The following is a 25,618-nucleotide window of genomic DNA, read 5'->3' on the forward strand; positions in this document are numbered from 1 at the left end:
AGGCTATAGTGACATCTAGTGGAAGAATCGATCATTGCAGGGTGTCTAACCTGCATCTGCATCTGGGTCACAATAATACACTGAAGTTTACTTAGATCCTGAAATCACAACAAAGCATCATAATAGTTCGAGGATGTTGAATCTGAATCTGGCAGTAACGGAACAAAAGAACTGAAGTGTGATTTTGTGATTAAGGCCATTGCAAGTTCTCACTGGCTTGCATTCTCAGACTGCCGTGACAGGATGAAGTAATTACTGAGACACACACACATACACACACACATACACACACACACACACCAGCATGAATGGAGATTTATCTCAACGAGCATCCAGTTTGGGCTTGATGCCCGCAGTTAGAAACACAAACTTGAATGCAGGTGTTTTTTGTTTTTTTTTCACTGACATGACACTAAATCCACCAAAAGCCATTCGGTTGATGCTTATGACAAAAAAACAAAACGAACTCCAATATTATCTAGCTTGAAAAGCCATGAACTGCAAACTCATTACCATTTTTCGTCTATGTCAGCAATTTATACTGAAATTATGAAACAGTTTGGGAAATTGCGATAGAAGAACGTAAAGGTAGCGCATACTTTTAGGCACTTCTCCATATTAGCATTGTTGCATGTTCCTGTGGTTCTCCACGTCTCCACCTGGTCCTTTTTCCGCCTTCAAGCATCAAAGCCCGCAGAATGACAACATTAAGCAGGTGTGAGTGGAAGTGAGCTGTTTAATTCTCACTTTGAATAATAATTCCACCTGGGAGGCGGGCGGCTTTGATGGGCTGACACACAGGTGCCGCTCACATGTTCAGACGCCGCTGAGATCCAGTCCCTGTAATTAAAGTCAGGGGAGGAAATTGGACGGCAACGGAGGGAAGGACAGAGACGTATTCCCGCACTGCGTCACTGGACGCCTTTTGATGTGAATGACTGCAGGTATTTGCTCTGCTTGTGTCTGTCCACAGCACGACATCCTGGCAGGACACCAAAGTCTTATCTTGAGTCAGGTTATGCGAGACGGGACTTGTGCTGTGGCTCCGGCATTGCTTTTTGCAGGTTTCATTAACATATTCCAAGAATAAAGGCATCATTTCTCCTGTGAACTTCAAATTGAGAGAAGAACCCCTCTGAGTCAAGTCAGTGGCCTTTATATGATGCTGAGCCAAGAAGTGTGTGACGCACAAGCACTCTTCCTGGCACCTGTCACAGACACGCACATACACATGCACGCACACTAAAATAGCAGGCGGCTGGAGGCGGCTCAACAATTCCCAGCAATCGCGCAGCAAGCACAAGTAGGTTAATCTATGGATTTTTGGCAACGATAACGGCTATTAATAGACAGCTGTGTTAAACTAATAGTGATTTAATGGCTTTGCTTTGATTGTTCCATTTAGATGCATTGATTGTTGGAATCAAATGAGTCAATAATTGATATCTTAGTTCTAACTACGTTCAAGTTTTACGACAGTATAAGTTATGCTATAAGACTATGTCCAGTTTAAGGATGAATAAGCACAATAAAACAGGGATGGGCTCTGCGTTGACAACATCCGTTAAGTTGAAAGCGTTGCAAAAACACATCCGTAATCGTTTACAAAGTTAAAGCTTTGCATGTTTAACTGCTACGTCAGTGATTTTTAAAATATCACCTCTAGAGAACTAGGCCGATGGAACTAGTCATTTTTAATGCGATGATATTAATTAAATTGTTTAACAGACTCGCTAGCAACCACGTCTAAATTTTTTAATCTTTTACTTTGAAGGTCATCTCACACCGCTTCCTGCTTTGTTCGCTTCAAGCGCCACCCAGCCGGCGACAAGCAACATAAACAAGCAGAACACAGCGACTCGATCGTTGTATTTCTTTCTTTTTTTACTTACAATAGCGGAGCCAGTCGTCACACATGCCGTAGAAACAATGGAAGAACGCCATGGTGGCTTCGTGGTGCCACTGTCAGCGGTTAACGGGGAGGGGAAAAAAAGTCTTGGGAGTGTGACGGGGTTGTGGGCTCATGTGTCGGGACTCGGGACGCCCCCCCTACATCCCGATCCCCCGCCTACCCCACCCCCATCTAATTTCCATAACATGACGATTTTTATGTATTTATTTCAATTTGAATGCATGGCCATTTATATTTAAAAAAATGTTGAAAATATGAAACTTATTTCCTGTCATTTAAGGAGGGACAATGTCGATAAGTTTAATTGCTGTGATGTTTGTAAGGTGGACTTTTGGAGGGCAAATTGTTCGGGGTGCCTGGATTTAAAAAAATGAACAAAAATGTTGAGAATGAGGGGGGAAAACAAGTATAACTTACTGTGCTATGCTTCACTCTGGCCCCTGAGGGGCGCTGTTGCCCAAATTATGGCGTCAAAATACACAAAGCACTACTATGCAATGATTGGGAATTTTATCAACTAAAGAAAAAGTTGCTTAAGACACTTTTTTTGTCGTTGTTGTCACAGTTGTATGTTAAGTGCTCAGATAAGAAGCTTAATCAAGAACTTCATTTATTATTTTTCCATGTTAAAATACTTCCATTATGCTTGGAGGTTAACTGCTGAACGAATGGAAACCGCATAATATTTTTATATATTTCAATTTTTTTCCACGTAATTCTCAATGCAAATGTATCCATATTCTAACTTTGAGCAATTGCCCCTTGCCAGTATGTATTTTAAGATCCTTTTGTCCGAACAAGGTGCATAAAAGTTGTCCAAAAAAAAAAAAAAATTCTAAAACTGAGCTTAAAATGTGTGTTTTTTTTTTATAAACTATAAGTATACACGTTTTTTGTAATCATCCTATTTTGCCAATTGCAACAATACTTTTGTTAACGCATAACGTTGTGTAGTAATGTATTAAATCTTTGTAATTATTTCACATTCCTTTTTTATTTTTGCAAATTCTCATTGTTGGTTGATTTTTTTTTTTATTTTAAGATAGCCAATCATTTTTATTATTTTTTTTTTTAAACATTGCAGTATTGTGCCATGCAAGCAAAGCACATAAGTACGCTGACACTCTCACACATGCAAGCCTGCTCATGAATATATTTCCCATGTATGTATGTATGTGTGTGTGTATGTGTGCGTGTATATATATATATATATATATATATATATATATATATATATATATATATATATATATATATATTTTGTATGACGTTCCTGTATAGAAGATTCAAGCTTTCTGGGGGGGGGGGACACCGCCGCCTCCACTTTCAGCATATTCTTATGTATAATATTTTATGCATTTGCTACTCATGCACACGTGGGAAAAGATTACATCAACATTCTCACTTTTTGCCATGTGCATGCAACTGCCAGCTGGAGTTAATATTGATGACCTTTTCAATGCCCGCAGTTGAAAAGAATCAGGCTTTGATGGATGCTCTTTGAACGCAAAATGACTGCGCCACAAGAACAAGAGGCAAATGGACAAAAGTATAGGGACAGCAGTTGGACAGAATGCTCACATTTCTAAAATCACAACTCCTATTTCTAAAATGTTTCTCAAAGGTCTGCATGATGCAATAAATAAAAGTGAACAAAGATGTTTGATTGACGGAAAGAAATTTGCAGACAATTACCATCATGGCTGACCAGTTTCTTCTGCACTGAAGCATAAGTGCGATTAATTTTAACAGGCTCACCGAAATGCATCTAAAAAAAAAACTATTTTTACGCATTATTGTCTTAAACAGTAGTTGGGGATATGTGAAGGCAATTCTTGGGGTGCATGGGATTTTCACCGTTTTTTTTTCCGTGTATGCAAATCTAGTTGAATCCTTTTTACTGCCGTGCCAGGAACAAAACATTTTTGTTTTCAAATTAAGAGCAAATTAATTGGAGCATGAAACAACTTCTTGCTGGATTGTGTTATGACTCCTTTGCAAAATGTTCCATGCCAGTGTTTGTTAAATATTATATGACAGATACGTACTGTCATTTTCTCATTGGATGATGTTACTCGAGCCATCGTCTGGAGTTGTTAAATAAAATATACCTAGAGATACCACACAAATGTAGATCCGAGGTGAACAAACGAATGAATGAATGAATGAAGGTATTTAGCTGAAAATGATTATTTACTAGGCGAAGATCATTAAAAAATTATTCAGTTCACTGTTGATATGCTATGTTCCAATTTCTAAGCAATTTATATCAGGACATGGCGCAAAAAAAAACAAGTGTTTTTGAAAAAGAAAGTACAATTTTATGAAATAAATCCAGATTTTTTTTATTCAAGAAAATAATATATTTAAAGTTTTTTTATGGTTGCAATTTGATCCAAAAATAATAATTAACATTTAATTGAATTATAATTGTATTGTTTTGTATTGTATTGTTATCGACAGTCTTTTAATATAATCAAGAGATATTACTTTCCCCCATTCTTCAGACAGTACTTTCTGCAAATTAACTTTCCTTGTAATTTCTGATTGAAAAATGTGACTAATTGTTTTGTTGACATTGCCCTTATCACATTTCCATCTAGAGAAGTCATAATGCAACTGCAGCTACTACTGTAGCTTCTATTCTATGTGCATTATAATGCGGTGCGTTTTGTATATGAAAACTGTTTTTAAAATAGGCCAATCATTAAAGGTGAGCCTCATAGTGTGAAAATACGGTATTTTTCAAATCTAAATAGGCCCTTCAAAATATTTTCAAGAAAATCCAAGAACAGATATTGACCTCCAGCGTATGATTCAAATTAAGATTGCGCGACGCTTTTGTATGGAGTATGTTTATCGATTGCATTGAAGCAAATGTGAAACAACTTAATTGCCAGCTCTGAATAGATTCCCGCTCTAACATTTCAACGGGGGTTAGCAGAATACTCCCTTTTGAACGGCCAAGAAAAAAAAAAAGAAGGGAATGCCCATGTGACTCATCTGACAGCAGTGAGAGGGACGCTGGCCTCATTCAGCATCAATACTGCATGCACGCAGCCGTGCAAGACCATAGGAGACGCAAGAGGGCTAAATTAAGACCAGTGCTGGAGTGCTGAGGGGAAGAAAACAACTTAGCACTTATCACAATGTTTCCTTCAAAAAATGTGGCATCATGTGGAGAGTGAACGTTTTACCAGTCTGCTCAGCACTGGAAAAGAAAATCGATCTTAATGGGCATATGAGAGGATAAATAGTTCAGATCATAAAGTATTTCAATCAGAGGTGTCTGAACTTTTTCCTTTGAGGGCCGCATTAATCAAGCACACCAAAATTGCATATTGTTAATACTGCATCCAACAGAGTTTCCTTTGAAAATTTGCTTCATAAATATTTTTGTAAGGCAAATAGCTTGGGACTTTAAATGTTTTTTTTGGGTGTGAATGAGCCTATAAATCACCAGGAAAAAAAAAAAAAAAAAAAAAAAAATATATATATATATATATATATATATATATATATAAAAACCAACAAGAACCAAATTTGTCTCTATGGAACAAGAACAGGAGGAATCTTTTGTAAGCTCATCAAATTTTCAATCACATTATTTGATATTTTCACACGTTGTACCTAAAAGTGGGCTTGCTTAAATTATCTTTAGTCATTACAGTGTTTTAAAGTGAGACATTGATGACTATTTTTTCTTGTAAATATTTGGTTTGCAGTTTTGCATAATTATAAAAGCTTGAAAGCAAGGGTGTCCAAACTATGGCCTGAGGGGCATTTGCGGCCAACCAATGTATTTTTTTGACTTCCCAGCGACAAAATTACTCAAATTCACATCTGAACTTGTCAACAAGGCCACTTTGAAAAAAATGTTTGTGTCAGTGTTGAGGAGTGTGATAAAAAGAATAAGTTGACAAAAAATAGTGCTACTGGTGGTTTATCTTTTAGCTTTTTTAGATGTTCAAAGAAAAAATTATAACTAAAATAATAATTTGTTTTTAATTATTTCATATGGTCCAAATATAAATATTCAACCTAAAGTGGCCTCTTTTTGATCATAGACGAAATCTGTATCAAAAACAACTTAATAACTTAATAAGAAATATTTTTCAACAAAAAAAATCAATATAAAGTGTCAGACCTGTTCTAAAACATATATATTATAAAGAAATATTTGTCTACAGAATAATATTAAAAATAAAGTGGATTGTTTTGGGATTACAGTAGAGATCTCTTCACAAAAATAAATCAACAACTTAATTATTAATAAATATTTGTCCACCCATAAAATACAGCAATCAAAATAAAGTGTCAGACCTGTTCTCCAAAAGATGAATATTCACCTTAAAGTGTTCTCTTTTGGGATCGTAGTAGAGATGTGTTCACAAAAATAAATCATTAAATCAGTAACTAGTTCTAGTATGGGGGAGAATCTGGCTTTTTACAAAAATGAAACCGAATAACCCACTGAACATAAAATGTGTTTTATGAACAAATATTTTCCTGAAACAATTCAATAATTATTTTTAAAGGATTTTTGCATGTTTGTTTGTTTTATCTAAAATCTCAAGTACCCCTGAAGTTCCTTCAAGCACCCTATATGAGATCCACTGTTCCAGAGCATATAAAACTTATTAAAAGGAAATGTTATTTTTCGGATATGCTGTGGGCCACTTAAGCACAGACAGAGGGCCTCAAATGGCCCCGGGCCACAGTTTGGACACCAGATTTCGAGTATGTGAAGTCCTCGGAAAAATGTCTCAGGGGTCCCCGAACCCCTAAAGGTTCTTGAAGCCCAAATTCAAGCCATCTGAGGATGAACTGAAGTATGCCAAGTAAGCTTTTGATTTTGCGGACAATATCCACATAGCTTCTCTGTACATGCATGAATGTTTAACACAGCATGGATTATACATGCTCACTCGAGAGAGTCAAAGACCGACCTGTGCTGCTCTGGATGGTTCTGACAGTGGTGGTGGTGCGCGGGGGCGATCCCGCCTTCCGGCCGGCCCCCCCACCTCCTCCTCCTCCTCCTCCTCCTCCTCCCGCCGCCGCTTCCTCCTCTTCCTCCTGCGAGCATCCCTTCTCGATGGCTCGCACGTAGCTGTGGCTGCGCATGCGGAAGCAGCCGGGAACGGGTAGGTCCAGCGCGTCCACCGCCTGCGACTCGATCTCGCTGAAAACCGCCTCGCACACCGCCTCGATCTGCCCGTTCACCTCCACCTCGCTCACCTACGGGCGACAAGCACGTCCCGTTGCAGAAGCAATAAAAGAATATGACTTGTTTAGTGGCAAATCTTCAGCATACGCAAACAATAATAAAGTGGATATTGTCATGAAGATTTCGGCCGGTGATCTAGTTATTAAAAGGGATGCACTGCCCACAATCACCGTGCTCGGAAAAATCATCATCCAAGCTACGGTTTTGCATCCCTTTCCCTTACAGATGACCAGTGGCTAGTTTATTTGACCTTGAATATAAAAAGTTTCATAACAGCTAGCCAAATAGCGGATTTGGCTGAGATGAGCTGCACGCCGAGTGACATGGCGGAAGTGAGGCTCGCACGAGAACCAGATATTAAAGTGAGCAAAAAATGAAATCGAAAGAACATTAAATTATATATACTAGGAAATTATATATAAAAGGAAATTTGACTTTCAGGACTTGCTGTGGGCTACTTAAAAGCAGACAGAGGGCTGCAAATGGCCCCCGGGCCATAGTTTGGACACCTATTCATTGACTAGCTGTACTTCCTCATTTTTAAGACACTTTTTCAGCTGAGGCTCAATGTGACTTGTGACACTGAAACCTAATTATTATTGATGGTACTGTCCACATTAAGTCACATTTGTCAGCTTTTAAGAGGTGTGGCTTAATGAGTGATGTCAACTCTGATAGGCAATTTTCCTCATGTTAGTTCAATATGTGCATTGAGTGTTTTTTTTGTGTGTGTGTTAGAATGTATTCCTGTTCAATAAATTGCTGAAAATTTATTAGAAACCAACACTAAGCACTTTTTTTTTATTTTACTGACTTAAATAACACATTCACTTGCTTATGAGTGACATAAAACAAAAACAACCCTGTAATCAAAGAAAAACTTTCATACAGTTTACAATACTGCCCTCCATTGCTTTGTTTCTTCGCATAATCCCAATTTGGACTCAATTCTATCCTGAATTATTCAGAACGTCTACAAGGCTGCTTTTTTTTTTTTTTTTACGTCTGTATGTTGACCATGCCAAATTGAGAAGAAAAATAGGATGCAGAGGTAAACTAGGGGGCTTCTGCGCATCATCGTGTTTAATTAGCTATTCTCAGTTCCAGCAGAGCAGCGCGCGCACAAACACACAAAAAGGGTCTAATTGGGAGTTGGGGGGCTTAGTTTCTGTTCAAACTTTGTCGGATGATGACCTGATTGTGAATTCAAGCCTCAGGAAAGCTTGTGGACAGGATTCCCACCTGCACTACCACCTGACTGCAAATAGCAGAGCACAGCAGTTCCCTTTTGGGTCCAGGTCGAAATATTCCAAGGACCTCAATGTGTTGTCCTAAATGCCTAAGGAATAAAAAGTTGGCAAATTTGTTGCCAAATCTAGCACATTTTTTTCAATCTTGCGATAGCTCGGCAACAAAAAACTTTTGACATCGACTGTGGGACTACATTAAGACAAAAGTAGTGCTTTGGCATTATCTTGTGGCATCTTGGTATCGAGGAATTACGTTGACGTGCGTTGTTTAGGCAAGAATTGTCCTTTGCTGCCATCTAGTGGCGAGTTTCTGTCATGAAACTACCTCGAAATTAGTTGAACAACTTTGTTTCGCAAATGTGGTGCTTTACTGTCATTTTCTGGTATCTAGTTGGTAAGGACCTATGTTGGAGTGATTTAAGGAGCGTCATTAAGACCAAAAAGTGCTTTGCTGTTAGATTCATCCAATCATCTTTCAAAGTAAGGAGGAATAATTGGATAAATTACCCGTTTGTTATGATGGCGCCATGTGTCGCTATGCACTTCTTTCAAAGGATAATGACGATTCATCGCAGATTATTTCGCGGACCCTCGGGTGTTCGGCGACCTCAATTTAAGAAGCAAATGGCGTAGGAGGAGCATGTGTGTTGACAAACCTGACTGATGGTGCTCATTGCTCTCATGTAGCTCTCGTTTCGGGAGCGGAACTTGGGCGAGGCCAGCAGCCCCGCCGGGTCCAAGCTGTCCAGGCTCCTATTGATAGAAACCTCGCTCACCGCCCGCAGATAGCTGTGACTTCTGATCTGCAGCTTGGGCGAGTGTTCCGTGGAAATTCTGAACGGGAGAAAAAAAAAAAAGGGGAGGTGGGGTGTTAAAAGCAGAAGTAAAAGGTGAGAAAGCATGCGAGATGAAGCTGTAAAAATAAGCGGGAAAAAAAAGGGAGCTCTGCGGATGGTGTTTGTGCGGAACGATACGCATCAATCCGCAACGGCTTCGGGAGACACACTCTGCTTATCTAATCACAGAGAGTTGTTGAGGAACACTCACAATGGCTTACACGGAGCGTCCTTGGACCACCTTATTCTCAAACACTTAACATCGAGAGCACTCGCACGCAAGCATACGTGGCCTCTGTGTTCCAGCACGATCTGTTCTGTGACGCTGGCTGACTTTCCCAAATGTAATTTCCCCATTGAGAAATTCAAACTGTGCCGTTAAAAACTCATTCAATCCCGAAGACATAGTTTTACGTTTCATAATGGTCCAGACGTTCAATACAAGCGATTCATTTATATATTTTTCCCGTTTTTCCTTCAAATGTTTTGCTAAAAAGGGCTGTTGCTAAATTAATTAAGAGCTATGGTAATCAAGTACTTTAGATAATTAAACACTAAAGTAATTGATGACCAAAAGTTATGGTTTAGTACTTAAAATAATTGATTACTTTAGTACTTAATAACCTTAAGTATCGATTACTTCAAAACCTTAAAGGGACAATGTGTAAGATTTCGACCGTTTTTCATTATGGACAGCAGGTGCTGCATTTACCATTGTCCGCAGCTATAACACACATGGCTGCCTTTGGAGGAGTGCCACCCCCCATGTGATATCATTTAGTGATAACTAGACCTACGATTACATATAAAACATACTGTTGGCCGTTAAGAACACATTTATTTGCAAGTTTTTGAATTTATAAAAACTTAATTTATTCCTTTTGAATGAAAAATGGTCTGAATCTTACACATTGTTCCTTTAAGTACCAAAAGCGATTAGTGCTAAATTATAATCATCAAAAATCGATTAGGTACGTAATTGATAACATTATTAACTAATTAATTTTGTTAATCGGACACTTTTAGACCTTTCTCTAACCAAACACTGAAAAATAAGTAAAATGCTAAAATGCTAAAAACTCATTCAGTCCCAACGACATACATATACAGTATATATATATATATATATATATATATATATATATATATATATATATATATATATATATATATATATATACAGTATATATATATACATATATATATATATATATGAATAGACAAAGTTTTATATATATATATATATATATATATATATATATATATATATATATATATATATATATATATATATATATATGTTTTATATATGTTTATATACTATTTTTTATGTTTTAAGAGCCCACACATTTAATCCCCAAATCTTATTTATAGCTCATTGATTTTTTTTTCCAACTGTTTGCCTAAAGGAGTGTCTAAAAATGGCTCTTGCTAAATGAATTACGTATGAAAGTAATAATTTACTATTTAAGGTCATTTTTTATTAATTACTTTACACATTAATCATTACTTTTATACTTGCACAATGTAATACATTGTAATAGATTTCTTTAGCATGTAAGTACCAAAAATAGTCAATTAAGTTACTAAAATAATTAAGTACTAAAGTAAATTATGGCTTTACTAATTAATTCATGCTTAATTCTTAATTCACCAGCTGTTTTTAGACCCTTTCTAAGAAATACTCTTGGAAGGAATAATTCTGTCTCATCTGAGAGCAAAACGTGATGGACCAATTGAAAATCTCTTTCTTTTTTTATACATAACGATGATCAATGCTAAAAGAGGAAATACAGAAATACACACTAAAGCTGGACTGCACCAAAGTACTTGGGCACCGCCGTCGCCACAGACAATCCCGGGATCAGAGTAAGCCTACACACATTCTGTTGTCAAGGATGAAGAAAAGGTGTCTCATTAGAGCTCACCTGCCTCCAATCACTGTACGCAGCATGATACCCTTTTGTGTGAAACCGTGTGCATGTGTGTGTGTGAAAACTGCAAACATCAGGCATCAGTTAGATTGAAGTTAAACAATTATTCAAAGACGGTAAATAAAGCTTCTTGCTCATTAGTTTTCCTTGGTACAGTCTTGAATGGAACAAACAAAACTACAATAAAATAGATTAGAATAGAATCCTGTGGAATAGAACATATGCCCTTATTTTCATTGTAAATGATGTATACTGTACAACGAAATTGGGAATGCTTCTCTGATTGGTGAATATCAAATAAATAGGAACAATAATTAGATGTCATAGTGTGAATTTTAAGTGTGTTTTTGATTTGTTGTTGTTCAATACATTAATGGCGCTGGGGAAAAAGTTTTGTCTGAGTCTGTTTGTCCGGCTTTTATCAGCACTTTAGTGCCATCCAAAGGGCAACAGTCACTCTGGACAAAGCTTTAATATATGCTAAAAAATACTACTATATATACGATTGTGATAATTGTTAGCTTGTCAGTCTACATGTGTTGCTTCATTTATTTGTTCAAATTGCTTCAATGGTTTTAAAAACAATGACTACAGATGCCTTAGCATGTCTGAAAGCATTTGTGTTAGCGTCAAACTGGCGAGAACTATTTAGAAAATCTTGGGCATTTTACATTTTTTTTGCTGGTCGCTCGCTAACTTACAGCCCCATCGGTCTGTTCGGTCGGTTGTTTTTTTAAATGTTTTCATGATTCAGATGCCTGTCGCCAAAACGTTGGTCTGTGTCAATACCGATGGACTGCCCACCTCATGATATAACTGCACAAAAAGTGACAATTTTATGCTGATTAAACGATGATTCATTTTTGTTTTAATAACATGAGGAATCTTTGACGTATACCGTATTCATTAAACAAAGGTAAATTTGCATGAAAAGGAATGAAGTTCGACTTTTTCTGTAACCTCCAAACAGGTGTTACAAGAAGAATCTCAAATGCGTGTTTTTTGTTTTTTTTTTGCCTCCCGTTCTCAATGCGACATTTTCCATTTTATTGTCAACAGTAGCCCATTTTCTCGCCTGGTCTTTCCGCTCTCCCGACTTGATTGAAGAGAGCGATGAGGTGGTGCATGACTGAGACCACTACGGCAATAATAAGACATGAAGTTTCAAATCATGAGGCGCTCGCCGTGACTGTGAATGGCCAGAGATTAAAAGCGGGTCAAAGAAAAAAAAAATCTACCGGCGCTGTTATCTCCAGCCACACGTGGTTCTGATTTCCCAGTGGGGCTGATTACGCACGGGCCGGCCCAATCATGTCCATTGAGGAGACCTGAATGGCGGTAGTACTCAATAATCACCTTCACCTCTCGGGTGAGATTAGTAATACCCGAGAGGGTGGCGGGCTGGGGGTTATTCTATGGAACAAGTGACATTAACAAACCTCAGCCAATCAGGAATCTGCTGCGTTGAGGTGACCCGGTTACCCTGGCTCTCAATTTCAGGTACAGTTCGTTACAGTCCTGCTAAATCCAGATCCGGGTCCACCTGAGATCTTATTTCACGTGTCTTGCCGACTTAATGATACGTCCCATCCTGAGTCCCGCGGTCGCAACCCGCTAGCCCGAGGACTAAAAAGAAGTCGGCGGGCACTTACTTGAGCGTGGTCAATTCTGTGAGTGACGGCTGCGTGGCCTTCAAGTAGCTGGCCCGCCGAGCCTGCACCTTGGGCGAGGGCTTAGGGCTGCAGTCCGAGTCGCCGCTGTCGTCCTCGGCCATGGCTTTGATGTAGCTGCCGCTTCGCATCCTTCGGCAGGGGATCTCGTCATCCTTCGCCAGGGGGGAGAAAGCGGCCCAGTCATCCTGAGGCACCTGCACGGCGGGATGGTTGTCAGATTGAATTACGATGTCCTAGTTCGGCAGTCGTAGCTGAGCTGAATGGTTAACCGGGCTCAATTTCATGCAGGTTTTAGGGACAATAAAACACTCTTGATAATATTCATACTTTAACATATTTTCAGCACTTTTGGTTCGCGACTCCAGCGGTTCTAAAGTGAAGGTATGATTACTGCTGGGGCTAAGTGAAGGCACGTCGGGGATACATGATATTTTAACAAGGTTTCTGCATGTACAGAATCAGCCAATCCATTTGAATGCTTTGTAATACTGTAAGGGACAGTATAATTTCCTTTTCAAAATAAGAGACAATTTATTGTAAGATGAAGCTACAGTGTGCTATAATGGCTCCCTTGCTAAACACTGCATGCCTTCATTTTGTTCCGATTCATATAGATGGGTAATATCATTTGGGACCAAATTTTTCAGCAAACAAGCCAGAAATGAAATAGGTGCTATACGTCTATCTTTTGCTGAACAAAATCCGCAGAGCGATACCACTACAAATGCAATTCCGAGGTCTAACAAATAAGATACGGATTGCAGAGCACTGTTCAAAGTCTTTACGCCCATCCAAAAATGTTTTGCGTTTGTTAGAAGGCACCACTGATTGAATGCAAATTCCTGAACATAAGCCTTAACCATCCCTAAATCTCTACCCTAGCCCTTACCTTAATTTACGATGCTACAGCATTCCAAATCCTTCGTAATAAACTCCTAATCCCCAACATACACCAAATTCCTATTTAAATGCAACCAGAACCAAACACTTACCCCAACCCCCTACCCTTACCCCCAAGGCCGCTTGTAGTATCTAACCCTAGAAACCGACCCTAAAACCTAATCCTGGCCAAGTACCCCCTTCCCTAAACCCAAACGCTAACCTATATTTTCCTAACTCTGACCAGACATTAAATAGTTACAAAAGTATTCCTCCCAATAGTGTTTTTTTTTTTTTGTCTGTCCTCTGAATGTGCTTCAATTATTGATCGTTCCTTGGCTGCTGCCTTCTGCTTGACTGACTTTTCGCAGTCCCGCAAAGGTAAATCTAAATCCCTCATCTGTAAGATGGAGAGCCAGAGATCCAGGGACATGAAACACAAACAAGAGAAAAAAATAGCACTGACAATGTGAGCGACTCTTACGGTACTTTCAAGTCATTGAGATGCATTAGTCCTGAGCTACTTCATAGCTCTGCTAGGCAACCGGGCTGGCATCGACACTGGCGAACATTTTGGAGGAGACTATATACCGTGTCTGTTTCAGCATTAGCTAAATAAGGTCACGCTTGGTAATCGTATCAACTCGGCAGTGTTATCCTGTGACTTTGGTTTGGACGTCATCCAAGCGCGGCCGAGAACAACTTGTCTTCAGACTCAAAAATAAAAGGGTTTTCCTCATCGATCTTTCTTTGGGGGAGCGAGTTGCTACAGTGACATCTGTTCCCTGAACGCCTCGCTCCTTCATCCTCCCTCCCCCCCCTGCTCTTAAAATGCACCACCACAGAGAACTTTCCCTCAATCTTTTATGTTTCTTTTCTCTGTTTTCCAACTTCCTGCGTTCACATCCACCTCAGTGGCCCTGATTTGCTCTTTCTTCGACAGCTCGCCCCCTTCCCACCGCCTGCTCGTCTCACTGGGGGCTTTCATGTACGACTCACTTCGACAAGAGGAAATGTACGCCACCGGTAAGACTTTCATCTTCGCCAGCAGAGATCTGAGATAAGGCGGCTCGATCTTCGTGCATGTTTGCTTGTTTATCTGTATACAATCTGGGAGAGGGTGAAAGCGTTGACAAAGATCTATAAAGGTTTGTTGGTTGAGGTTGTGACCTTTTTTGACAGAGAAAATAAATAAATAAATCAATCACAACTTTGTTGAAGTGTATGCTAATTTTTTTCAGTATTTCGGACAATATTTACATGGCAGGTCTAAGAGCTGCCATGTACATTTCAAATGGCATATACAATATGGCTGTAATTATGCTAATGGAACTTGAAAGCATCATCGGCACATATCCAGTACATGCCTGATTCTGATCTGAAGCCTTTCATCTGCTGCCCAATCATGCCACTCGAGAGCAAAAAAAAAAAAAGTGCCCCTTGAACATTGCAGTATTCATTAAGCCGGGGGCTGTATTTCACCTGAATACAACATAAAGCCAAGCTCAATGTCAACATTAGCTTTTGTTTGACTTCAAAAGCTCCGCGGTATGTTTCAAGACTGCATGGAAGAATATAAGACTCCAAACCAGCAGGTGGTGGCCTCCGAGAGAATAAAGGACAAAAAAAATTCACAATTTGACCTTTACCAAATGGTTTCTAAAATACTACCCTTGTTTATCACGTGCTTTCTCTTTGACTGCTTTAACTCAGAGAGGAAGCAGACGGATTTCACAAACATGTCCATGTAGCCCAAAGCTTTGGGCTGTGATTAAAGTATTGTTGAACTATTGTTCACAGCTGTAACAATCGACAACTAATCGATCATCGAAATCATAAATGACCATAAGTACAGGAATGTTTAAGGACCTACCGAATTTCTCTGAGTACAAGTTTTTTTTTCAACCATTTTCAACCATCAAATTCGGAACTTCGACTTAAAACCTAATATCAACAGACCAATTTTTTCCACACATCTGCGTTTGAAGAACATGAATATGAATGTGAAATAAGTAATATCATGTCATTTACAAGGCTTAAAATGATTATATATACCTCAAATTCGATATAGCATGAATTTGCTTTAGTGCGTTTGCACAGAATGTCGTAAAAAACGCACTTCCGGCAAACGCCGCCATATTGCCTCTTTGTGGTCAACAAGGCTGCATGGATTTTCTGGCGGACTTTGACGCATTATGAAAAGGGAAAGACGGCTTGACTTGGCTCCTTCAGCCCGGTCCGAAGACGACTACCCGGGGAAGCATAATGAGGATGTCTGCACGACTGAGGAGCAGGAAGGAGAGGATGTCCACGAATTAAATGGGAGGAGCTTATTTATAACTAGTTTGACCATTTTGAAGATAATTCTCATAGGCTAAATGGTTTGCTTGCAAAAGGACACAACCACAAAAAATGTACATAATAAAGTGCACTGAATATCACAATGAAGATGAAACCAAAAGACTGATGGCTCTGGATGCAGGAGGATGAGCGCTGAGGATGCACATGCGAGAGGCGGGGGCGTCACAACTGTCGTACCTGCAGGAAGTGGCAGGTGCGTCCCTGCTCGGCTTTCACTAGTGCTTTATCTAGGTTGACAGAGGCCTTCTGGTAGACCTCCCTTGCTCGGCTCACCGTCAGAGTCGAAGACCACGAGCTCTTCTTCAGCTGCACCTGTCCGTCCAGCGGGCCCATGAGCGGGAGCGGCCCGCCGCCGCCGCCGCCCCCGGAACAGGTCGAGCACTTGACGTCGTTGTTGCTGCGAGATGTCTTGAGGGAGTGGGCGCTAATGGTGTTGTAGGACTCCATGAAGTACTGCGACTGGGACTTCTCCGGGTGCCGACCCATGGTCATCACCCCCGTCGGTTGGCTTCCGCTGTGGTGGTGGTACAGGCACATCTCCCGGTCCAAAGTGTCATCCGAGCTCCAGTATCCAGAGATGGCACTACGCATCTTGGGCTCCGACTTGGATCGATCTTTGTTTTTGCTGCGTTTGTTGTGTTTCAGAGTTCCGGATGACGAAGGCGGGTCGTCGGGGCTGGATTTGCTCCCGTTCATCTTCCCGGTCGTACCGGATCCCGAGGGCCCCTCCAGGGAGTGGGACTTGGTGAAAAGCTTCTGGACGGAGTGAACGAGGTGGCGGATTCGCCCTGGGCTGTCGCTACGTTGGTGTTCCACCGCCGTGCGCTTGTACTGCAGCGTATGGTATCCTTCCCGCCGCACCGGAGCCTGGTGATCTAACTGTTCCAGGAGGTTACAAGGGACCCGGTTGTTGTTGTTTTTGCCACTGCTTCCTTTACCCGTTCCTGTTGGCCCCGTGTAAGGCACCAGAGCCCTGCACTCCTCCTTGAGCTCATGATGGGAGCTGTAATGCCTGCGGGGGAACGTGCAGCTGGCCAAATCTGGGTAGGCGCTGCATTCCGACTGGAAGGAGCTGCGCTGGGTGTAGCACGGGCGTTCGGCCGGGTGAGCCTCGCTCGGGTTCAGGAAGCAGGGCTGACGATCCGAGTGGCCGAGCGTCATGGAGTCGTAGGAAGGGTCACAGGTGACGGCGTGATGGTGACCGTGGCTGCTGGACAAGCCTTTCATCGTCATGGTGGCTGGGGTGACGCGGCAGCAGCCAGGAAGAGACAAACAGTTGAGGAAGAAATAAAAAGCAGAATTAGAAACATGGCCATAGATGTCATGTCCAGTCATTAGGACAGGGGTCAGCAACCCCCTGCGCTATAGCTGCACGCGCTAGTAGCTCATTGGAGTTTTTTCAAAAAATATATGGAAATGAAAAAAGATGGTTTACAAACATTCTTAACGTGTTCCAACCTTGTATAAACGTGTAGAATACATGATAAATTTCAACATTTCTGTCAACAGAGATTTATGTCATAGCCTATGAAATGGTTTTCCGCCTGCCGTGGTGCCGGGCATGTGCTGTTGAAAAATGAAAGAAAAAAAAAACTGGTTGTTTGATGGGCCATAGATGCCAAAGGGAAAACGTGAAAGACAGCTGAGGTGACAAGAGGATTTAACAGATCCTGGACTGAATCATTTGCTTTCATTGCCTGCATGTGTGCTTTCTCATAAGAAGTTGTCAAATAACAAAAACATTTTACATGACCGATATGTTACAGTCAAAAAACAGGAGTCCCATTAAACCGGTAAGAACACAATCCTTTCATCGGGACATATTTAGTGACAGATTTTGTTTTTATAAAGTCATTTCAAATGTCCGTATATACCCGAATTTGGAATGAGACATAGACGTATTGTTGTGTTTTGATGGTCAGGTTTGAGTTCCATTTTGTCGTTTTTTCGAATCTTCAAAATATACATAACAAAAATCAGATTTCTTCATTGTATCGCTATAATTTAATCAATGCCTTGAAACATAATACATTGATTTTTGATTATTGATTAAGGGGACTTTAACCTAAAGCACCATCGTGCAGCAGAGTAGTCTCGTGGTGCATCATTCCCTCCGGGATATGCCGCAGGGTAAACAAACATTTAATCATGAAGGCTCATTGTAGCCTACTTAGTCTTTTTGACAATAGGCTAATATATGTAGCTAATATTGACACTCATGCGTTGCATGCATTATAAGGATTTGTTGTTTCTTTTGGTTCTACATGGCTCTTTCAACATTTTGGCTTGCCGATCCCTGAATTAGGAGCTAAGCATCATTGGGTCCCTTCTGAAAGTCTCTCTATAAATCTTTGCTATTATTTGCATTCTTATCATCTGTTTCTCAATCCTGGCCCTCCTCCAGAGCCTGACAACACCGACAAGACACACATATTTAGCACCCATTCACCCTATTATTTTTGTCCTTCAAAACTTCCAAAAGGATTATCTCTAAATATAGCAGCAGATTGATCTGCACCCATAGTTGCGTTTTCTCTCTGCTCCAGTGGCTCTCTCAGTGACGGCGTCGCCGGGGTCGAGGAGCCGTTATTTTCGAAGCATTAAGAACGTAATGAGAAAATACTAAATTGCCTCGGCTTCGTCCCAACATAAATCTGCCGCTCATTTCAGAACAGCAAATTGAGTCATTCAAAAAAAAAAAAAAAAAAAAAGCATTCATTTTTCCGTTCCTCCAATTCACCTTATCCGAGCGCACAAGCAGAGAAGATAATCACATCGGCGGTCGTTTCCGCACCGAGAGAAAACTAATAGGCCAGTAAAAAGCATCTGACAGTCTCCTGAACCCGGCGAGGCAAAGCCGGCAATAAACGACCTCGCCCTCGCCCTCACGTGGCGACGCGACAACATCCATCCGCACCTTTTGGTCGTCTACCTTTAAGCGACTGCAAGCTGTGAGAGGCTAACGAGACAATGATAAGACCCTGCATAACCTCCCACGTTGCGCGGTTACGCCAGCGCGGTCGAGCAGGCGCGATTCATTACTCCGATTTATAATGCCCGAGCAAAAGGCCACCCTGCTACACAGAGGGGGGAGGAAACATAACAAGGGAAAAGTGAGACGGAGTAGTGCAATAAAATACCCTATTTCTGCAAATAGTGGTCAGGGACATTTATATACTCGCCGCTTCTTTGTGTGCTCCTTCTGAAACGCTCTACATGCCACGAGATGGCGCCAAATAGGAAAGTAGTCCTTTAAGTGGTCGAAGGTTCAGCTTTATTCATGATTGCGAAACCATTTTTTTTATTCTCTGAAACTGGCCACAGTAATCAATGTAATGGTATCTTGTCGAATCCTGAGGACCCATGAGGACAAAATGCTATGTTTTGCTCCTTAAGTGTTTAGATTCCAGCAACACTCTGTCAACATAATATGTGATGCGTTTCCACAAAAACCAGACTCATGTCTCTTCAAATGTAAACTGTGGTACTGATATATTCTAATTCTACACTTAATTCTAGTAAAAATAATATATATCGGAGGTGGCTCAAAAATTGCGGAAGTTACAGCAATTTGAATGTTCCCAGTTTTTGCAGTTTTGCCACATTCATCATCTACTAGTCCCATATATATATATATATATATATATATATATATATATATATATATATATATATATATATATATATATATATATATACACACACAGATATACAGTACAGTGATTCCTCATTTTTCGCAGTTAATGGGGATAAGTGAAAAACTGCAAAGTAGCGTAGCCATCAGAAAACAAACACACAGCAAATTCCATCAATGCACACACGCACACGTTTGTACGACTATACTTGTGAGGACCTTCATTGAGGTAATAGGTTTCCTAGCTCCTAACCTTTACCATCAAAAATGATTGCCTAACTCTAACCCTTACCCGAAACTAATGCAAACCTATACAACAAAAGCAAGTCTTGACCCTCAAAAAGAAGTCTGAAAAAGTGAGGAGCTGTCTAAATGTCCTCGCTTCTGCAAAATGTCCTCAATATGTGGTAGAAAACTCCAAATTGTGCTCAGGAGTATAGCAGTAGAGGAACACACACCTACGTTTGTACGGCTATACTTGGGAAGACCTTCATTGATGTAATGCATTTCCTAGCTGCTAACCCTAACCTTAATGAATGCAAATGATTGCCTGACCACAAACCTTACCCTAACCTCATCTCAATTCCGACCAAAAAAGCAAGTCTTGACCCTCAAGCATCAGAATGAATCCTGATATGTCCTCACATCTCCAAAATGTCCTCGCTATGTTCGTAGAACCTTGGTAAAATGGTGAATAGTAAACTGTGAATTGACGGAGGTTCACTGTAACTGACAAATTGTTGACATCATTTTTGAGGCAAGGCAGAACAAAAGGCTAGAATCACTTGAGGTGGAAAAGAATTAAGCCAGTGTAATCATCTCGCGGCCACCCGTCGCTCACACACTTAACAGTCCACTTCTAACGCGGCACTTTCCCGAGCCGACCATGTCCAGCCGAAGGTATTCATTGCGGTGGACAAGAGATCCCTTCTGTTGGCCGCTGGAGCGTAGAATGTGACCTAAATAAAACGGCCCTCGCGGTGATCCACCGCGGCGTTTGCCACGCAGCTGTCCACACACCGCTGCGTAAAGCTGAAAAGCTGAAGGTGGGTCACGCTGGCGTTCGGCCCGCTAACCGCGCACACGCAAACGCACAATAACATGTCGGATTGAGATGCTGCCGCCTGGTAAAGTTTGTCAAGCAGAAGAGGAGGACCTGCTGGTTGTTCCGCGCTTGTCAAGCAGCCACCAGTGACAGGGCACCGACTCATAGACAGCTGTGCCTCTGTGTTACGCTCTGTGGCCATCAGAGACGGATTCGTGACCCTGTTTCGGCAGGCGTGAAACTAGAAATGCGTCGCTCTAGACCGCTGAATCTCAACCGCTCCGCCACGGTACATTGCTCTGTCGGGAAAAATGATCAGGTGTGCCTCGGGAAAATTACACAAATCATTTAATTGACCTGAAAGTTGGACCGGGGTTATGTGAAAGCGCTATAGGGGGTACGTCGGATTTGAACAAAAAGTAGTTAAAAAAGTTCTATGGATCAATATTGAAATTGGGATTCGTAGATGGGGAATGAACTGATAAAGTCCGTATTTTTCGAACTATAAGGCGCACCTAAAAGCTTTTTTTTTTTTTTTTTAAAGCTGATGGTGCGCCTTATAATCAGGTGCGCCTTATATATGGATCAACATTGAGATTGGGATTCCTAGATGGGGAATGAACTGATAAAGTAAGCTTAGTTTAAGCCAACTTAGCTTAAGTAAGCTAAGTTTAGAGTTATTGAGTTATTATTATTACTTTGAGTATTACTATATTGTGATTGAAAAAGTTTTGTCATGTTTTGTCATGTTTTGACATGTTTTGTCATGTCAAGTTATGTCATTAATTAAGGGTGCGCCTTATAATCCGGTGCGCCTTATACATGGAAAAAGTTTTAAAATTCGTCATTAATTGAGGGTGCGCCTTATAGTGCGGAAAATACAGAAAGTGTACATTTCTTTTGTGTGTTTACAGTTGAACAAGGTCGGTCATATTGACTGAGTTATTATGCTATTGAGAGTTTAGAGTTTTTATGCGTTATTATTGTTATTACTTTGAGTATTACAATATTGTGATTGAAAAAGTTTTAAAAATATTAATTATCATTATTTATTATTATTATTATCATCATTAATTGAGGGTGCGCCTTATAATCCGGTGCACCTTATATATGGCAAAAGTTTTAAAATGTGTAATTAATTGAGGGTGCGCCTCTCTCATCCGGTGTGCCTTATAGTGCGGAAAATACGGTATATTTACACAATTTTTATAGCGACCACAAAGAAAACCATTCTGACACACAACTTCAATAGAAAAAACAACAATCCCATGAATATATGCGCAGCTTCCACGCTCCTCTCCCTCTGCTATTTAACATGGGCAGCCAATCAAAGATAAAACCTTGGCATGGTCCGAGGTGGCTTTCATTTGCTCTAAGGCTGACTTAGGGGAGCAACTGAATTCTCTCGCTACCTGCAATCCTTGAAGGGAGCAAAAAATCGATATGCTGCGGATGCCGCTTGTATCGTGCTCACTTTATCACCTTCAATCAACTTCAGCCAGCGGCCGAAAGACCAATAAAATAAATAAATAAATAAAAAAGCTCAGGGCAGTCATTTGCATTTCGAGGCCGCAACGGTGAAGAAAAAAACTAAACAATGGCACGTTTGCATAAATTGGAAACTTTGGAACAAAGTGAAGAATAATATGTGGCTCAGCAGAAAGGGTGACAAGGTTTATATACTCAAATGCATTGGGTTGCTGACACAATTTTGTCCTCAAAGGAAACAAAAAAAAAAGACTGGACTGTCTTGTACTTCATTTAAAACGGTTTCGATTGGTTTACTTCAATGGTTGGTCTTATACTTTAAGTGCTGATTACCATCACTTCCCGCAAGAAACATGGAGGAAAGACGACAAACCTCCACTTGCACGTTCATCATTAATCATAAAAAAGGAAGACTACAAAAAGATGCATAAATGCTCATATCAATCAACTTTAACCAATATGAATATTTAACAAGATGAATATTTCAAACAAATGGAGAAACGTTGAAACGGAGGCAGAGAAGAAAAGAAAAAAAAAAAAACCAGAGCACTAGCTCGCCCAAAAGAAGCATGTCAGGGAACGTTTTAAAAGACAGAGCAGGAAGCATTAAGGGACCCGGTGAATGTTCACATTATGTCAAAGTGCTTTTAAGCAATGTCAGGAGAGACCCAGCACCGCCAGTTTAAGTCTCATTACTGGCGCCATGTTGCGAGGGTTTGCTTTTACAGGCATTCAGTATATTTAAACTGCCCGTTTTCCCTACCGCATGTAAAAGTAGCATTGTTAGAAAAATTAATCGGAACAAACTCATATTTTCAATGCTAGTTAGCTTGTTATCATTTTTTTAGCATTAAATATAAAATATTCTATAGCTGCAGCCCCATTTTAAAACCACACAATACAGCAGGCATAAAATGCATGGAAAAGCGAATTAAATATAAACGTCTTCTTGATGCCTAAAGCCTTATAATAACCACCACACATGCTTTAATCATATTTTAATCACCTCATATGTATTTTATCATAAAAAAACAATATATTACCTTAATTTTTGGACCATAAACCACAACTTTTTTTCTCATGATTTGAGCCCTGCGCCTTATAATCCACTGCTAGTTGCTGTTTATTTAGTTTTTTGCTAGCAACTGGGAGACAATCCAACAGCAATGCAAATGTCTGTATCTGTTCAAGGTGTCAATTTATAGAACACCTATAAAATAGAACTGAGAAGATGTGAATCAATGGCTGTGCTCAAAAAGTTTTAAGTATAGTATTAAAAATATAAAAATGATGTATAAATCGGATAAGATCCTGTATAGATTTGACACATGTAAATTATATATACTGTATATATATATATATATATATATATATATATATATATATATATATATATATGTGTGTGTGTGTGTGTGTGTGTGTGTGTGTGTGTGTGTGTGTGTATATGTATGTATGATTATATATATATATAGTATTTGAATTACATGCAATGTGTTCATATGTTCGCTAAAATAATTAAAAAGAAGTAAACGGAAGAAGGCACTATCAAAGTACTGATTTTGAGTTTGAGCTGCTATCTAACTCTGCATTATTCTGTCGGTGTTATGTAGAAAATATTGATACATGCATGTATTTTCTATAAATATGTTGTAGATAGCATGTTGCTGTAAGCAGCCAATTAAAAAAAAAGTTTTATTATTATTATTATTATTATTTTTAAACATCCATATACCAAATTTCAGCGAAAATATCTGACACATGGCCCAAAAAATTGTGCTCACTTTTATAGGCGGGTGCGGGTCCTCGACGCCACAGATACAAACAGTCTGCCTAGCCACCAGGCTACAATTAAACCGACATTCAGGCAACATATGTCCAATGCAACTTTAATGCGGTCTTTGTCAAAACACTCAGCAACCAAACGGCTGCTTGGCATTAAAATTGAATCTGACGCGTCATAAATAAACGTCCGTGTGGACGGACGGCTGGCGGCTTTTGCGAGACGGCTCCTTTGTTACTACCAAACTAATTAGCCACACTGTCACGGCGCTTTGTGACAAATGGAGCCGCCGCGTCGAGTCCGCGGCTCTCGGCAGCACAATTTTCCACGGGCAAAATTTCCTCGAGCGATCGCAACTATTTGAAGGTTAAATTCACCATGAAAATGTATGCAAGCTATCTCAAGCCACTTTCTTTGCTAAGCTAACTCAACTTTCCGTTTTGTTTACAAAATGTAGCTGAATTAATAAAGCAGAAGTGGACTGTATTTCCACAAAAAGAGGCCATCCTGTAAGTTGAACATAAACCTATTATTCTGATATTTTATCTTTTATCTTATTTTATCTTTATTGTACCTTTTTTTTTTGCATCTTTTGTTTGCTACAATATATGGAATTTTCAGTGTAATTTCACTGTCGCTCACTAGATGGCAGCACGATAAACATCACAGTGAATATTGGAAGGTAGAGAGGAAAGAGGAAGTATTTCATGCCCGTCTTAGCCTTTTTATTGACGAAATCCTCTTTAATCCTGCTTTTTATAGCAACAGAAAATTTTGTTGGTTCGGTTCATAATGCGCAAGCGAGATTATTGTGAGATAAATGTGTATTTGTTTGGAAAATCTGGATTTGCTTACGGAAAATGGTGTAATCGGTGCACCGCAATTGTTTGGTAAATATTGTTTGTGGCTGTGTTGTGTCCAAATTTGCGCCTGGTACTACAGGCCCCGGAGCCAATCGATTATTTGACACGAGCACTTTGGCGTGGCCCTGCCGACACGGGTCTGCTGACATATTGATGTTTCGACACAAGCCCTCTGGCATAGACCCTTGTTCCAGTGGTTACTTTACATAGAGCCTCAAACATATAGATCATTTGTCACGAGGCCTTTCACATAGGTGCTGACATGGACGGTTGGACGCAAGTTGGCAAATAAGCCCTTGCTCCATTTGACATAGAAACAGATTTGTCTTCTTGCATTAAAATCCCCCGATGACGGCGTTAGGGTCCTCCGGTCATGACATAATCCGATCTTGTACGCATACTATGGAGGGTGCAGCCTCGTGTAAAAATACGGCTAAGTTATATGTAAAAATGAACCATGTCTTTGGGAATGTTCAGCGTAATTGAGTATGGCCTTCCAATGGGCTTCTTTGTTATCATGTTGCAAGTTAAAAATGATTTTTGGTGGTAAATAAACTTCTTAGTCATGCAAATCATCTTTGCCGAATCGATTAATCGCCTGTGATCTTTTTAGAGTGCACACCTTGGACATCTAAAGCCAGTATAATACAAAGTCAATGTATGTCAATAGTACATTGTTTTTGCAGAGGATAAAGAATATATGCACCTGAGTAATAATACTGTATACCTTCTTTCT

General features: G+C 40.0%; 1 protein-coding gene across 4 annotated transcripts in view; it reads right to left on the reverse strand.

Moving 5' to 3' along the window:
- dlgap1b (discs, large (Drosophila) homolog-associated protein 1b) overlaps positions 1-25,618 on the reverse strand; it is an 89,305-nt gene that overhangs the window by 24,616 nt on the left and 39,071 nt on the right. For 2 of the 4 annotated variants that reach the window (XM_088402391.1, XM_088402394.1), the window contains exons 1-4: positions 16,250-17,618; positions 12,812-13,026; positions 9,046-9,223; positions 6,862-7,150 (exon numbers count right to left, since the gene is read on the reverse strand). In XM_088402391.1, the coding sequence (XP_088258517.1) occupies positions 6,862-7,150; positions 9,046-9,223; positions 12,812-13,026; positions 16,250-17,407 (1,840 nt within the window). In that variant the 5' untranslated portion in view covers positions 17,408-17,618. Of the gene's footprint in view, positions 1-6,861; positions 7,151-9,045; positions 9,224-12,811; positions 13,027-16,249; positions 17,619-25,618 lie in introns of those variants that run through there. The other 2 variants (XM_088402393.1, XM_088402392.1) reach the window with 2 other exon arrangements.

This window comes from Hippichthys cyanospilos, chromosome 19 (genome assembly GCF_059441005.1).
Source record: "Hippichthys cyanospilos isolate Australia breed blue-spotted pipefish chromosome 19, RoL_Hcya_1.0, whole genome shotgun sequence".
Classification (NCBI taxonomy): Eukaryota; Metazoa; Chordata; class Actinopteri; order Syngnathiformes; family Syngnathidae; genus Hippichthys; species Hippichthys cyanospilos.